This window comes from Poecile atricapillus, chromosome Z (genome assembly GCF_030490865.1).
Source record: "Poecile atricapillus isolate bPoeAtr1 chromosome Z, bPoeAtr1.hap1, whole genome shotgun sequence".
NCBI classification, from domain to species: Eukaryota; Metazoa; Chordata; class Aves; order Passeriformes; family Paridae; genus Poecile; species Poecile atricapillus.
In genome coordinates, this window is record NC_081289.1 from 66,274,905 (window position 1) to 66,291,949 (window position 17,045).

Genomic DNA, 17,045 nt, shown 5'->3' on the forward strand with positions numbered 1-17,045 from the left:
CATGGGAAGTTCTCTCCTCAGAGGTGCTGTCGGAGCTTGTCAGCTGTAACACAACCCAACTGCAGCAGCAGCAGCAAATAGGAAGGGACCTGTGTAAATTACAGCCGTGGTTTCCAGAATGACAAATCTCTAGAAAGCTGTATAAGCACTGAGGTTCAGTCAGATGAGTCCTGCGAGCCCTCAGCCTGACACACTTTAGCCCTGCTTGATTACTCTCACAATATTAGAGGGAGGAAAACTAGCTGGAAGTAGGAATTCTTGTTTCATAGAGATCCACAGTGGGTCTTGTGTGGGTCCTTCCAATCTGATAAGCCAGGCACAGCTTGATTAAGTCTGTTTATTTTAAAACATCAAAATAATCATGAGAAAGTTTCACGAAAGTTTTCAGGGGGAGCTGCTTGGCTTATTTTGGGCAGTGACCAGCGGAGCTGTTCTGCAGTCATTTGAACAACTTGCCAGCTCCCAGTGCGACAATATTTTTGTTTTGTTTGTTCTGGCAGAGGCACTAATTGGAGTAATGGAACACCAGAGCTCGTGCCAAGTGATGGCAGGGAGCTCAGGCCCCGAGTGTGTGGGGAGGGGACACAGTGGCTGCTCCTGCTGCTGCCAGGTGCACTCAGCATTCAGCTCCCTGCTGGGGCTTGGAGGGGCAGCACAACACGGGCAGACACTCCCCTGGGACCCTGCTGGGCCCTGGGGTGCAAAACTGTGCACAGGAACACAGGATGCTTTAAACAGATGCAGAATTTCCTCTGCTTTCACTGGCTTGCACACGGGGACATATATGCAGTTCTGCTTTCAAGGGTATCAGATGATTGTGCATGTATATGTGTATATATATATGTAATTTTTATATATAAAAATGTATGTAATTTTTATATATAAAAATATACATAATTTCTATATATACTATATCTAATTTTTATATATACACATATATATAATTTCTATATATACTATATATATAATTTTAAATATACACATACATATAATTTCTATATTACTATATATAATTTTTATATATACATTTATATATCTATTCTTTATATATAAATAAATATATTTGTATTGTAATTTATATATATAAATTCTCCCCGTTCAGGGAGAATTTCCCTGATTCTGAGTGCAGGAATAATGAAGGGACATTACACCATTGTGTTTCCTGAGGTGGAGATTCTGAGCAGCTGAGTTAGTATGGGATTTGGCAAAGATTGGAATTAAGCGAGGCTTGTAAGGGAAATATTTGCTTTCTTTTTTCCACTGTGAGAGGACAGGCAGGGAGAGATTTCCTTGCTGTGTTGTGTGAAAGGCAAGCAAACAACCTCTGATGTGATTTTGAGCTGGATTCTACATTATGTGGCTGGCTGGGTAATCCAGTCCTGTGCTGTGCTAAACGCCTCAAATTGCATCAGTGGCTACACGCTGGCCTTTGGAAAGGTGTATATTTCTTCCTGAATTTGTATGAAAGTATCCATGTCTAAAGCAAAACCAGAAAATATGTGTAATTTTGCAGTTGATTTTCAGCGTGGTTCCATAAACAATGCTGTTTATAATAGTAATTCTGCACTCCAGTAGTTTTCTGGGCTATAACATCTCATTCCTGTGCTGGGAAAGCTTTGTGGGACTTCCTCCTTCTGACCCCAGACATGAAAGAAAACAATGATGATGGTGATATCCCAAGGGAAGATTAAGATGAGGCTTTATCCAAGCAGTTGGTAGAAGACTGCAGTTTTATCTGTTCTTCCTCAGGTCATGGCTGCTGATGTGAAACCCCAGGGCTGCGTTAGAGGCACCTCATCTGCTGTCAGAGAGACAGGATGCCACCAAACCGTGTCCTGTTTGTCCATCCTGCCTGTGTTCTGACCCTCCCAGTGTCCCCCTCCTGCCAGGGACTCCACATCTTCATCTCCCAGAAAATAAAGATTTTATCTCTTAACCTCCCCTGGTACTTGCGACAGCCAAGTCCTTCTCCTTGTCATTCCTGTGAGAAATGTGGAGCTGGGGCAGTCAGCACTTCTTCCCTCTTGGGGACACACTTTAATGAGTTTCCCAGACCTGTTTCTGCAGATTCACAGAGGTCTGAGAGGCTCTGAGACCTGCACATTGAACTGCCTTGAAATTCCCATCTCAGTTAGAACAGCTGCGTGTGGGAAATGTTCACTGAGTTACTCCACAGCTGAAAATGGTTGTGTGACCCAAAAAAGGCGCATTTGGCCCCAAGCAGTGTCCCTTCCTGAGGCTGCAATGCTGCCAGGAGCTGCCCAGGGGTTGTCACCAAAGCAGAGTGACCCAGGCTGTGCCTGACATGGGCTCTCCAAGGGCTGAGGTGCAAATGGGATCCCTGCTCCAGGCTGATGCTTCACAAATCTTAACAAAAATTGCTGCTTTGCAATTTTAGGTATTTGGCTAAACAGCTGGATCTTATTTGCAGTTTTCTTAGACAATGGCTTGAAAATTAGAGTTTTCCTTTGAGTGATCCCTGCTCTGGGAATTAAGAATAGGAGAAAATTATTTTTTTTCCCTCCAGTTTAGCAGAAATTTAGGATCTCCAGCTTTAACTTATGTGTTCCTTTATTTTGAATTAATATCTTACTCTAGGTTTTTGGAGGAGCTGGCTACTCAGGAAATAACCATTTTCACTGGACATTTCCTGAGTTACAGAGCTGTGAAACGTTTGTTTCCTGACCTACTGCAGTAAGTCCTGAGCAGCTGCAGTGGTGCAGTGGGGAAGGAAGTTTGGGGAGGATTTTTATGCCTTTTTAATTTAATTTCATTCCCCCTGCGCCTGAGTATTGCATGCATAATTCATATTTGTTTAAGCTTCCATTATGACCCAGTCCTAAGTGGTCTGGAAGCTGCTTGTGAGATGGACATTTTTTTCAGAGATTTTTTGGTGTGCATCCTGCCAGCTTTTGTTTTTCATGACAGTCAACTCTCTGTTCACAGATGGTCTGAAAAATGATACATTTGGCTCCTTGCAATTATCGCCTCCTTTCCATTTAACCTTTTTTCCTATTGACATTATAAAAACATGAATAATCTCACAAACTACTTCCTTTAACTTTAATGAACTAAAGGTAAAAATTCCAAAAGCCATTTTATGTGATTTTCTCTTTTTATCTGTACATTGTCACAGCCTGTATTTTAACTTTTTCTTTGTGGTAGGGCGCACTGAGCACTTTAAGCATCTGAAAGCTTCCTCTGAATAGTTCTTGAAAAGACTGTGAACATCATGCAATAAATATCTGCTGTACTCCTCTTCATATTGATGATAGAACAAGTTATGAGTGTAGATGAAGTGTCATTAAGGAAATCAAGAGCTAGGCATCATTTGAAATGCAGAAAAACATCAATAGGTAAAAATTGCTTATCTCCTCCCAGAAAGATAAGAGAGGTAGCAGGAGCACAGAGAAATTTATAAATTCAGAGAAATGTCAGCTGCAGTGTTGCCATTCTTGTCACTGTTCATAGCAGATAATTCAAACATTATGGCAGTGAAAAGAAGAAGTCTAAAGGTGTACTAAAGATTTGCCAATATAATTGCCAAGGGTTGTTCAGAAAGGCTTTTCTTCTTTGTCAGTTGCTCCATATAGTTTTTTATGTAAGTCGTAGGAAAGAAACAAATTGCTGTCACACTGCACATTTGCCAAGGCATTCAGAAACCTGAGAACACAATTGGCAGCAGCAGCAGCCTTTGAAATTTGGGATCTGCTCCTTCCTGCAGAATCAGCTATCAACAAAGGCACAAGGTTTGGGTGGGTTTGTCTATGGCTTCACCAGAAGAGCTGGGCTTGTGAGTTTACCCATGGATGCACACAAAAACACTTCTTGTTTTTCTGTTTCCTGCAAGCAGATGTGATTTTGGAGATGTACACAAGTGGTTTTGGTTATGGCATGAACTCCTTGTTGCCTCTCTTTGCTGGTGCTGAAGGAAGAAAAGGTCGAGATGTTCTCATATTGCTGCTTTTAACTTAGAAAAATGCACAGTATTTGGTTATTTTACTTGAAGATGAGTTATTGATTTTGAATAATAAATTGTGTAACTCATAACGGCAAGTATGTTTCCAGTGTTTAGCAATTTTTAAAGATTTCTTTTTCAAGAGAGATACTGGTGTGCTCTCATGAGAGAATATTTCTATTAAAGAAATTCAGAAATCTCAAGAGTGTGTGCTAATTATAGCTGTGGTAGCAGCCCTGTTTTTAAGGGCTTTTGAAGGACGAATCTTCAAATTTGAATATATCTTTGAGCTTAAAGGAACATTTTCATTCTCTGTGGCAGTCATGTTTTAAGCATATAATCTCATAGATTATAATAATTCTCAGAGCAACTTTGGTGTTATTACGAGGAGATAAAATACTATGTTGATCTTTAAGGTATTCTTTAGCCACTTACCTTTCTCTCCTATCCATTAAACTAAAATTATTTTGCTGGACTGATGTATTTTTAGACTTCTGGATTTAGTCCAAGCTTCCTGCATAATCTTGACACAACCGCTTTATCTCAGTGCTGTGTTCTTTAAATTTCTCTGATAAGAAAAAGCCTTTCTAAATCAAGAGTCATTTAAAAATAGTTTACCAACCTTTCCCTTAAATATTTCTCAGAAATTAAACGCAGTCACTAGGTCTCTATCTGTGTTACACTATTGTACATCAGCTGGTCCATGTGAATCCCTGGGATTTACCTTACTAAAACCATAATCCCCTGACTTGATTTGATAGTTAGATTGTACGTGTGGCAGAGGCTTTAGGCAGAGGAATCAAATACATACTTGGAATTATTTCTGACGTGGGTGGTTGCAACAGGGATTTTCAGTGGCATATTTCTTAGAACAAAATGGTTTCATATGTTCCAAGGAGCAGTGAAAGTGAAATTAAATGCCTGAAATGCGTCGGGCTCTGGATTGCTCCTGGCTCCTAACAGTCATTTCTGATGCTGAATTAGTTTGTAACCCTTTGTGGAGCAAACTCAAAGCCTGGGTGATTAAATATTCCTCTCTTGTGAACTGAGGTGGCCAGAAGACTGTTGCTAAATGTTGCAGTTAGTGCTCTCAAATCTCAGATTGCTCATATATAAAAATCCACAGAATGGTTTGGGTTGGGAAAGAAGTCTAAGGTCATTTGATAATAATTGGGAAAAATAAAAAGGAAGGATTGTATTATTGAGCAAATACGCTGTATTTTACACAGTGGATGGGATCTCATCACCTTCATCCTTCTTTTCATCACAGTTTGTATGGTTTCCTTTTCCAGATCTGCCATTCTTCAGCTGGCTAATGTATCCCAGTATCATAAATAAAGGAATGGAGGAGGGCAGGATCACTGGCAGTTTAGGTTTCTTACCAGCACTAAAATACTCAGTGTTTCTGTGAAAATGTGTGACACCTGTTTACTTGCTTGAGAACGTATGGCCAATAAGAATGGGAATCTATAAACACTCATCCAAGCTTCTTTAGGTATGTCTAGGTAAAAAAAAAAAATATATATATATATATAATCTCTTTTTGAGGGCTTCTTGTGCATTGGGAAGCCTTTTCTTTTGTCCTGTGTATATTGGCGAGGCTTTTTCAGTTGTAATCTGTGGATGACAAGTGCTGTGCCCCGAGGCTGGGGTTTGTATCTGTTTTTTGTGCAGAAAAGGCAGCACTGCTGTTTGCTAAGGTGTCAGGAGCCAAGCCAGGCTGAAGCTGGCCTGCAACTCTGGGGTGTATCAGATTATTTGATTATCTGATTATTTCTCATGTGCCTGAATTATCTCCTTCCACACCCCTGGGACTCGGTGGGGCTTGCTGGGATCTCCCCAAAGTCTGGGATATGATTTTCTCCCACTGCTGGGTGCTAGAACACCTTCAGTGTGAGACCCCAGGGCAGTTCATTGAAACTGGCACATCAAATCAGCCTCTGAAGGGAAGATTTTTTGATGAGGAAGACACCAGAAACCTCATGACTCTGAGCAACTTGCTCCAGTTCTTGTGAACAGATTTCTCTTTGTGTAGATAAACCCTTAAAAGTGGATATAATCTATTATTATTATTATTATTGTTGTTGTTGTTGTTGTTGTTGTTGTTATTAATATCCCGTCAAAACTTTGAACAAGTTAATTACTATGGTCAGGAATCACGTGCTGTTTTATTAGTCTCAGACCAAACTTAGGGTGGTTTGGTTTGGAAGGAGCCCTGATGACATCTTGTTCCAGCCCCCTGCCATGGTGGGGATACCTATTGGAAGCAGAAATGCTGTACCTGGAGTGAGAACTTTTGACATCTTAACTGAAATAGAAAAGAAAATGTGCCTCTTAGATTTCTTTAAAGCACGTGGTGCAGAATTTACCATGATACAAACATTCCTCTGGGTTGAGGTGGATTTCAAAGGTGCAATACTGTAATTTATCTCTCTATCCAGTGCTTACCTTTTTTTAATCTTCAGTGGTAGTGGAAGCCATGAAAGTATTAGCTTTTTTAATAAAGTGTTTAAGGTGGAGATTTTTGTCTATTCAGCCACCTATGCTTTTAATCTTTGGTAATAGAGGAAGCTATAAAAATACCAGGATTTTATCAAAGTGCACAAAAGAAAACATGTGAAGGTGAGACTGGATTTTTTTGCACAACACAGTCTGAAGACAGTACATGAACAGAGTGATTAAATAATATTGAAAGAAGTAATTCAGTGAAACTAGCAATGCTGTCAGGTTCACTTTGTGTTTGACAGCCTGTGGTAAAAGTTCTGCATCACCATTATGTGAAGATACTATTTGTGGAACCAGCACATATTAACTTCAACAGATAATGGTGAAAAACATTACTTGAAAGTAGCACTCAGTGAGGCAGCTGCCCACTTAGATGATTGGTAATTAGAAATACTGCTGGTATTTCTAATGTGGAAAGATTGCTTCCTTCAGGAGAGGAACAGGTATTTACCATGGAGCGTTCCAGGTTGTTTCACTATCAGGTCTGGATGCGGGCAGGTCCGTCCAGAATCCTAATTAAATAATTTGTTAGTGTCAGTGTGCACATCCAGATTTGTAGAGGTGTGGAGGGAGCTGGGGTGCTCAGCCTGGAGGAAAGGAGGCTTGGGGGGACCTTCTGGCTCTGCACAGCTCCCTGAGAGGAGGGGACAGCTGTTCTCACCTCAGTTCTTCTCTCACACAAATGGAGATCTCCATTTATTGGTTCAACACGTCAACATTAAGTACAGAGAACGTGGATCTGGGTGAATGTGTTGCTCATTCTCTTCAAAAAGCTAATTACTGCTTAAAACCTGGTGAAATTCTGAGGACCATACGGGTTTGCTGAAGTGATCTCTGGAGGCTTTAATTTCTTCCTTCCCTCTTTTTATTTTTTTTTTTAGCTCGCTTTAAACTGTCTCTGTAGGCTTCTCTCTTCCTCCCAGCTTACTGAACTTCTTTTCCTTAATGTTACCTTGGTAAAGACTTTGCTGCCTTAATATATAATTTTCATTGTGACTTTCATTGCTGCAATTAAGTGGCTAATTGAACAGTTTATAATGTCTGTTCCTAATTGCTTCTGCAATAGGTTAACTGTGAAAGGCGTAGAAAATTAACACACAAAACGTTGCCTGTGTTACCTTTTGCTGAGAAAAGCCTCAGAGATTTTCTTTATTTTTCTCTTTATGGGCAAACGAAACCTCTTTAAGTGCTTCAATATTAAACTTTCTTTGATGTTGAATCTTAGATGCCATCCACAGTGTAATATGCCATCGTTTAAAAATGCCCATGAAATGTAAGTGTAGATAGAAAATACATCTGGGGGTTGGGGTCCAACCTGCAGTAAAAGATGTGAGGCTGCAGTTAAACACTTCCTGTCTTGCTTATCCTGACAAAAATACAGAGCAGCAATTTGGACTTTCTGGATTGTCTGTTGTAGGAATAGAGCAAAACTAATACAGGCCTCGAAAACCCTCCAATGGGTTTATCACAGAATAAATAGAAGTTTAATCTGCCTGTGCTATTTATAATAAAACATGGGCTTTCGAGCAGCTTTTATGCCGAAAAAAAAGTGAAGTACTGGTCACATGGGAGGGTGTTCCCAGCTGTTCTGGACTCTGCACAGAGTGGAATGGAGAAGAACACAGTGCAGGAGCAAATCTGACAGAAATTTAGAAAAATGCAAGCTTCTCAAGTCTATTCTCAGAGTTACCATTTTTAAAAAGACGCTCGGGGATTTAGTGTAGTGATTTCATTATTATTAAGATAATAATTTAATCATCATTTTAGCATATGGATTTTATTTTTGATGAAGCTACAGCAGAATGAAAAGAGAAGCAGTACTATGAATGCAAGGAGAAAATCTCTTGTTTGTTATAAAACCATTTATTTAGAAGTAAATATCGCTGACCAAAAAAAAAAAAAGTCTATAAAAGATGAGTGGGGAAATGCTGCATCTGGAAAAATCTTAGTTTTCAGGCAGAAATGTGTTTTCTATATATCTTCCTATTTCTTGTCATCCCAGTGGTAAAAAAGCCCAAACAACTCATTTGAAGTGTTGATCAGTAGAGCCTGCACAATACTGTTCTTGTGAAGGAAGGTTTCTTGAGCTGACCTTTTTTTCCTCTGTGTTAAACTATTCTCCTCCCCTTGTTCTTTACTGGTTCTGAAATTTTCCTGTTCCCCTTTTCTAAACCATACTGAATTTTCAAATCTGCTTGATTGCAGGCCTAGCTTTGGTCTGGTCCTTTTCCTTGCCAAAAATTTCTTCCATACTGGGGAAGAAAAAAAAAATAATCCTTCCTCCTTTTCAGGTTTTTTTAAATTAACTTTATTTTATTTCTTCCATGTCAAAGGGAGGCCTTGAAATTTAATTGCACAGGCAATTACTCTTCACCTTTCTAGAGCTGAGTGCTGACCCCAGGAGGTGTCTGTGTTGTGATGGACAAGGCTGTGTTACTCTGATGCTGCAGAATTTCTTTGGTCTAGACATTCCTATTTCACTGTCAGTTGGGCGCCTTTCCTTTTATTGCACAGAAATATCCTGTAAGCCTGGCCACCTCTACTGTGCCTCAGTTCTTAAATTTTTGTCTCTTCCTGGATTTTCCCCCCTGGCTCCAGTGAGGATGTGTTTGTGTTTTCCAGGGTTCAACAACTCGGAGCGCACGTGCGACAAGGAGTTCATCATCCGCAGAGCCGCCACCAACCGCGTGCTCAACGTGCTGCGACACTGGGTCTCCAAACACTCGCAGGTACCCGTGATACCTGCACTGCCCGGGTCACAGCACTTCTGTTCACACACACACACCTTTTCTGGTGTCTTCATTTGGGTTCACACACACACCTTTTGTGGTGTCTTCATTTGGGGGGAAACGTGCCCGGCAAACCCGCCCAGGGGCCCGCCAGCACCGCGGAGCTGGCTCCCGGTGCCAAAACCCCGCTGGAAGGACAGGGAGGGACAGAAACACCAGGGGAGAAAAGTGTTCTGTGGGAGGTGACAGGTGGGAAATGTGCTGGGAGAATGTGGTGTGGTGCAGAGGAGAATGGGAAATGGGAAATGGGAAATGGGAAATGGGAAATGGGAAGGATGGGAAGGGAAGGGAAGGGAAGGGAAGGGAAGGGAAGGGAAGGGAAGGGAAGGGAAGGGAAGGGAAGGGAAGGGAAGGGAAGGGAAGGGAAGGGAAGGGAAGGGAAGGGAAGGGAAGGGAAGGGAAGGGAAGGGAAGGGAAGGGAAGGGAAGGGAAGGGAAGGGAAGGGAAGGGAAGGGAAGGGAAGGGAAGGGAAGGGAAGGGAAGGGAAGGGAAGGGAAGGGAAGGGAAGGGAAGGGGAAAGGCAGGGAGGAGAGAGAGGAAGGAGAGGAAGGAGAGGAAAAAGAGGAAGGAGAGGAAGGAAGTGGCGGAAGGAAGAAGAGGAAGGAAGGAAGGAGAGGAAGGAAGGAAGGAGAGGAAGGAAGGAAGGAGAGGAAGGAAGGAAGGAGAGGAAGGAAGGAGAGGAAGGAAGGAGAGGAAGGAAGGAAGGAGAGGAAGGAAGGAGAGGAAGGAAGGAGAGGAAGGAAGGAGAGGAAGGAAGGAGAGGAAGGAAGGAAGGAGAGGAAGGAAGGAAGGAAGGAAGGAAGGAAGGAAGGAAGGAAGGAAGGAAGGAAGGAAGGAAGGAAGGAAGGAAGGAAGGAAGGAAGGAAGGAAGGAAGGAAGGAAGGAAGGAAGGAAGGAAGGAAGGAAGGAAGGAAGGAAGGAAGGAAGGAAGGAAGGAAGGAAGGAAGGAAGGAAGGAAGGAAGGAAGGAAGGAAGGAAGGAAGGAAGGAAGGAAGGAAGGAAGGAAGGAAGGAAGGAAGGAAGGAAGGAAGGAAGGAAGGAAGGAAGGAAGGAAGGAAGGAAGGAAGGAAGGAAGGAAGGAAGGAAGGAAGGAAGGAAGGAAGGAAGGAAGGAAGGAAGGAAGGAAGGAAGGAAGGAAGGAAGGAAGGAAGGAAGGAAGGAAGGAAGGAAGGAAGGAAGGAAGGAAGGAAGGAGAGGAAGGAGAGGAAGGAAGGAAGGAAGGAAGGAAGGAAGGAAGGAAGGAAGGAAGGAAGGAAGGAAGGAAGGAAGGAAGGAAGGAAGGAAGGAAGGAAGGAAGGAAGGAAGGAAGGAAGGAAGGAAGGAAGGAAGGAAGGAAGGAAGGAAGGAAGGAAGGAAGGAAGGAAGGAAGGAAGGAAGGATTTTGTGCAGCTGGTGCTTCACAGCACATACAGACTGCTTTGTCACTTCATGCTGCTAATAAAGGATACTTCATCTCAAAAGCTAACTGCAGCAATGTCAAACTCTCTTACGGGAAATCAATTCCCTTTCTCCCATGTAAAGGGTTTAATTTTCACAGAGGCTAAGTTTGCTAGAGAATTAACTCAGTAAGAGATGTAAGTGGGAAAATTGGTTTGTCTGGAAAGCTGAACAGCCCAGAAGAGATTACTCAAATCTCTCTTGGTATCACAGGAGTGATTAATCATTTCAGGTTACTGGGAGCAGCCTATGTACACCAAGTTTTGGCTCCCTGTTAAATTAAACTCAGAGTCAAGCAAACATTGAGCTGTAACAGAAGTGGCAGCAGGCTGTTATTACGGTTTTGTGTTACTCTAGGTGCTTATTGTGTTCCAGTTCATATTGCATATCTTCTATGGCATGAGTTGATCCTCTATGCTAATTAAAAATTATGTGATTGTGGGAATGGGGAAACTTTTATCTACATTAGGAAATTTCTACAAGTAGTTTCACAGAATTCTTTTGCAGTTGCTTTTGCATAATTTTTACAGTTGGTATTGTAAAAATTCCAATAATAATATGAAGAGGACAAAGATAACAAATAATAGTTCACTTTGCATTTTCGAAGTGGAAGCTTTGAAAGGCACAGCTTTTTTCACCTGCAGTCCCTTGTCTCTCAATGCCATTTGTTTTTCCCATGGCAAAGGTGTCAGATTTTAATTCTTTAGCTCTTCTAATACCTTGTTCTTCCAATATAGCAAATAATTTAAAATGCAAGGGCTTTGGCATGGAAAGTAAGAAATGCTATAGCAGCAGAGCATAAAATCAGCTTCTTGTGTCGTTTGCTTGTGAGGCTAGGAAGAGAGAAAGGACAGGCCTGAGCAAACCAGAAAAGACTGACTAGCTGCTGCCAAAAAATATGGGACAGGACACCTTTCAGGAGGACTAGTGAAGAATTACTATGTGGCCAAGGAATGTGAAACATTGGCAGTAAAGATGTGGAGTCCTGGGAGAGCGGTAGCTCCAAGCTTATTTTACAGTAGCAACACAAACTGCACATCCTGGGCCACCAGTGTCTGGTGAGGAAATTCAGTTTCCAAAATGACAAAAAGCATTGAGTTTCTTTAAGAACAACAGACCTGCCAAAAATATGTATGTAGAAACACGTTTTAAGGTATTGGCATTGTTCTCTGGATACTCAGCAACCTTGGTTGAGACATCCTTCATCATGAGCAGCCAAGAGCAGGTTTGACTCTCAAAAGAAAGGTCAGGTTTCATTCTGAAAAAACCCCAAACAAAGGAAAACCCCCCAGCTTACAAAATAAGTGAAAATAAGTGGATGTTTGCAGAGATAAATGTGAAATTTTGGTATTGTTTTCCATCTACCTGGCTTTAAATTTGGTTTTGCTGCGAAAAAGAGCAATTGCGGCACAAAGAGCAGTTTCTCTCTGTCCAGAGACTCCTTGCAGTGTCCCGAGATCTTTGTGGCTACCAACAGCCCACACCACAACTAAAGGTGACCAACCACACCCCCTTTTCTTTTGGCAGAACACCATTTCCTCACCACTGGTTGCAGAGAGAATCAGAGTCAGTCGATGTGTAAAGAGTGTCTCTGTTTCTCTGTGAACAATTCCGCAGCACAACCAGCTCTGTCCTGGTGCTCCCTGACTCACCAGTGCCTAAATTGTTGTCCTGATGCCCTGTGCAAGACTTTCACACACAGACACCTGTTCCAGGGCTCTGGCATGCATCATCCCACCCTGCCTGGCCCTGGAGCCCATGGGCTGGCTCAGCCTGCTGCTCTGCAGCGTGTGACAGCATGGGTCATGAACCCAGGCATGCAGCAGCTATCCAAAAAAACAGTCCAGGGCCTTGTGTTTGCTCACTTTGCTCTAGAAAATCCTTGGCTTTGGTGTGGAAGTTCTGTGCTGTGCTGTGGAATAAATTAGCTTCCACTGTCTTGCAGCTGTGTCAAAACCACACTTGGGGATGGTTTAGCTTTGCTCTATTTTTATTTATTCATTTTTTTAAATTTATCTAAGCATGGACAGCATTTAATATGTATAATTGTCCATGAGCAGAAAACAGAATCATTAAAATTAATGAATCAGCCTGTTCAGTGAGGATGGATTTTCATAAAGTGTTTTGTTTTGTTTTTTTTTAATCTTGAAATCACGCTAAACAATTCTTTAAAAAGAATTAATTGCTCTGAAAACTTGGGGCACACACTGTCGAAGCCTCACTTAAATTTCAAGCAGACGTACCCATGGTAGTGCCAGATCTGCAGCCCTTTGTGGAGGGCACAGTGAATGTCCTGAGAAGCTGTCAAGGCACAGATAAAAGTTTGGGAACAAGCCATCCCCAGGTGAGGTGACACACACTCCCCTGTGTTTAACCACCCTGACCAAGACCAGCCAAACCTGTGCTGCTCATCAGCCAAAACCAGCATGAAAGGCAGCTTCAGGTATTCCAGATTGTTTTGTTTACATTTCTGTTCTTTTTAGTATTTATTTATTTATTCTCCTCTGTTTATCTTTTTTCACTCAGACACCAGCAACCCAGCAGAGCTTTTTTTTTTTGTTTTACCCCAATCACAGCAGGATGCTCGTGTTTACATTTTGTTTTTTGCAGTGGGACTGAGAGGAGCAGGGCAGGACTCTGCTGAGAGCAGGGAGCACACAGCTGACGAGGCAGAGCATCAGTGGGAGCAGGAGCCTTGGTGGGGACAGCAAGGGCTCAGGAGGGTGAAACTGCCACTGGCTGCTGCAGAGGTGGAAGAACAGGAAGGCCAGAGGTGTCTCGTTAGGGACTTTTGGATTTGGGTTCTTTTTCCCTTTGAACTGAAGATTGATGAGAGGGAGGCAGTTTTCTCTCGTTCGGTCTCAGTTGTTTATTCTTTTCTTATCAGTATTTCAAGGTACAAGGAGCTATGTGCACTATGATAGAAAAGGGTAAAATGGCTAACAAAGATCTTCTTCAAGGTCTTTTATATGTCCATTCACCCAATTAACAGATGCCAACTCAATTATTTTTCTTAGTGACCCAGTGACCCAACACCTGTGTGCTGCACTGCGGCATTTTTTACCCAATCCCTTACTACTACCCAAAAGCCCCTAGGAGAAGAACATGAAGAAGAAGAAGGACAAGAGACAACACCCTAAATCCTCCATCTTGTCTCCTGTTCTCTAAACTAACTTTTTCAACCAGTGATTTAAGAAACTTTCTAATCTACACACTTACACTTTTTCTATCTAACGTTAACATTTGTTTTCATGTATCACCATGAAAACATGCTCATGAATTTCATATTATATGAATTTCAGTGTTTCTTTGGATCCTAGAACTAAGTATTAGAAACAAGGGCACACACTCTGTATCTCAGACTCCAACACAGAGGGGCAGAGAGTGTGGCAGCCCTGTTTTATTTAGCAGTGTCCGAGGGGAAGCTCTCACATCTGGCCTCTCCTGCCCTCCCTGCTCCCCGTGGCTGCTGGGCTGGCTCCCACCGCCTTCCCTCGAGATCCCAGCTGGAACAGTTCCCTCACAGCCCCCTGGACAGTGTCCATGGGTCATGGAGAGACCACAGGGCTTCAGTTTGGAGAACACAGGTGGTGGTGTGTGCCTGCCCAGCCCCAGCTGTGACATTTCCCCATGCAGCTGGTGCTCTTGGCCATCCCCAGGAGCTGTGGTGGGCTTCCAGCAGGAGCAGTGCCACAGGCACGTACTGACAGCCCCTGGGGACTGGGGAGAACACCTGCAGACAGAGGGTTGTCTAAGAAAAGATGATTTCAGCTAGTTAAAAATACTGTCAGCTCACATGAACTGGCCAATTCCATTTATTTCCATTTCACTCGAATAAAAAATTGGATAGAGAACCCTTTATTTGAGCACCACTTAGCTCATATTAAACGGTATAAAGGAATCATTAAGATATCTGGTGAGTTTATACTAAGTTAATTGTAGAACTATGAACACAATTAAGCCACACTTAGCAAGATACACTGCATTTTGACTACTTTGCAAATTGACCCCTAGGACCTGTGGCCCCTGCCCTGAAACAGCTTGTTTCCTGAAGTGAGCCAGGCTTATTTCAAGCTCAGGAATGAGTTTTCTGGAAATCCAGTTATAATTCCATTTATCTCTGCCTTCCACCTGTGTCAACGTGAATATACACAGGTTTTTCTCAACACGGTTGTGTGTGGCAGGTGAAGTGTGTTTTTATGCTTCTAAATGAAATACTGTGGTAGAGGACTGCAGCCTCACTTAGCTCTGATAGTGTTTGATCTGCTGTGCACAAGATTAAGACTCACTCATCTGCTGCCACCAAAATAAATAATTACCTGCTTTCTTTTTGGCATGAGAACAGATACATGAAAATTGCAAGGCAATCTCTATCTACTTAAAAATATTCCAAATTCCTTGCAAAGACTCTTCCAGTAGATCTCTCTCCCCTCCTGCCTCTTTCTTCCCTCCTGTCATTTTGTAGCTCTCCTCACTGGTCTACCCCAACATTAATCACATTCCCATGTTTTAGCTCCATTTCACTTGTCTGGATTATTCAGTGTTGCCCACATTGTTCAGACACAGAACGTTTCCTCCCCCTGAGGAACATTTGAAGAAAGGAGAGAGGAAAAGCTTCTGGGATTCACTGAGCTCATGTCAAATACTGAAAATGCATTCTCTGTATGAACCACCAACAGTAAATCTGCTGTTTTTAGTTTTAAAAGGCATCCTGGAATGGTGAGGGGTTTTCCCCTTTATTTCTGCTGCCCCTGCTGCACTCTCTTCTCTTCTGGCCAGTGATTCCAAATCTGAGTAACACCCACAGGTCTTTAGGCTGCTGTAGACTCTAAAATCTATTAGAGGTACATGACCCTCTCATGGAGGGCTGAACCACTGTCAGATTGAAATCTGCCTGCTGGAAAATTGGAGGATTCTTGTCAGACCAACTGTATTCCTTCTCTGATATGTAAATTAGAACTAGAAGTCAAAAAAAAAAACGGTGCAAAATTATGTAGAGAGCTGTGATACACATATATCTAGGGACATAAATAGCTACCTGTGGATCTAAGTGTCCAATAGCACAAACAGATAAATATTCATATGTGACACCCATAATACAGATAATCTGCATGTATTTAGAGTTATTTAGTTATTTTTAAATGATACTTAGAATTGGTTGCTAAGTGTTTTGGTGTTTGTATCATTCTTATGTCAGCCTTTCTCCACAAAAGTTAAGTACATGTACATGTTTAAATGCAGTATTTTTCCTATTAATTTTTTTTTCTTATATATTGCTCATCACTCTGGAATCTCAGTACCACTTAGATAATGACCTTTACTAGAAAAAGAGATTAGTTCTTCATTTTTCTTCTGATTCCCACCTTTTTTCATGTTTTTTTTTTTCCTTATCAGATTATGAAAAACAGAAGACATTGCTTTAAAAAAGAAAATCATCATTTTCAGTTTCCCCAGCAATTCTAGCACTATTATCTTATGGAGATTACTCAGTAAAACAAGTTTCAGTGTTAATGAGCAAATTATTAATTCTCATTGTTATAAGAATTAGCATGTAAACACACAGAAACTGGAAATGCTTTGGTTTGGCTGAATCTGATAATTACAGGTGAGGCTTTCCCATCCTGTTTGCAAATGAAAGGACATTTAAAATTCTAGATTTTGTTGCTCATAGGTTTTTTTTTCAGTAAAACGAGACATTATGAGAGAAAATACCTTGTAATGAGGAGAATCAGCCAGTTGTGGTTTGAAAGCTGTGCTTGGAGCTGCAATCCTGAGCTGATGGTGTGACCTGAGGGTTTTAACCCAAGTGAGGATGAGGGGTGTCACCTCTGGACACCTCTTCTGCCCATTTGGGATATTTTTTTGGCACAGGTCACAGAGACACTCATCCTCTCTCACCATTTAAATCCGAGATACAGGACAAACTCTGGCAGTAATTACACTTCTGCTTAGGCTCGTGCAGACTCAAGGTTGCTCCTTTAACTGAGCTTTGATAGTTTTATATTCCGAATTATTGTCTTTCTGAAATCACCAGAGTGCTGTCAGGTAGTTTAGTTATGTTCCTCGTGTTTTCTCTCATTAGCCCCATTTCCACACCCCAAAAATATGAAAAGGTTCTCTTGTCTTTCCTTACAACAGGTCCCAAGGGAGGCATTTCAGAGTGTGGCTGTGCAAAATGTGTTTTAGAAAACTGAATGTGGTGCCAGGAAATAATTTTCACTTGGCCTCGAGCTGAATGTTTGACACCCCCATCCAAAGCTTAATGCTGCAGCTTCCTATTCCTCAGCACCCTAAAATACAGATAAACACCTCCAGAAAAACGAGACACAGATATTGATTGGTCCCAGGGTATTAAT

General features: G+C 41.8%; 1 protein-coding gene across 2 annotated transcripts in view; it reads left to right on the forward strand.

Moving 5' to 3' along the window:
* Nucleotides 1–17,045, forward strand: part of RASGRF2 (Ras protein specific guanine nucleotide releasing factor 2) — a 117,991-nt gene that overhangs the window by 82,019 nt on the left and 18,927 nt on the right. For both annotated transcript variants that reach the window (XM_058826944.1, XM_058826945.1), the window contains exon 18: nt 9,086–9,192. In XM_058826944.1, the coding sequence (XP_058682927.1) occupies nt 9,086–9,192 (107 nt within the window). The remainder of the gene's footprint in view (nt 1–9,085; nt 9,193–17,045) is intronic.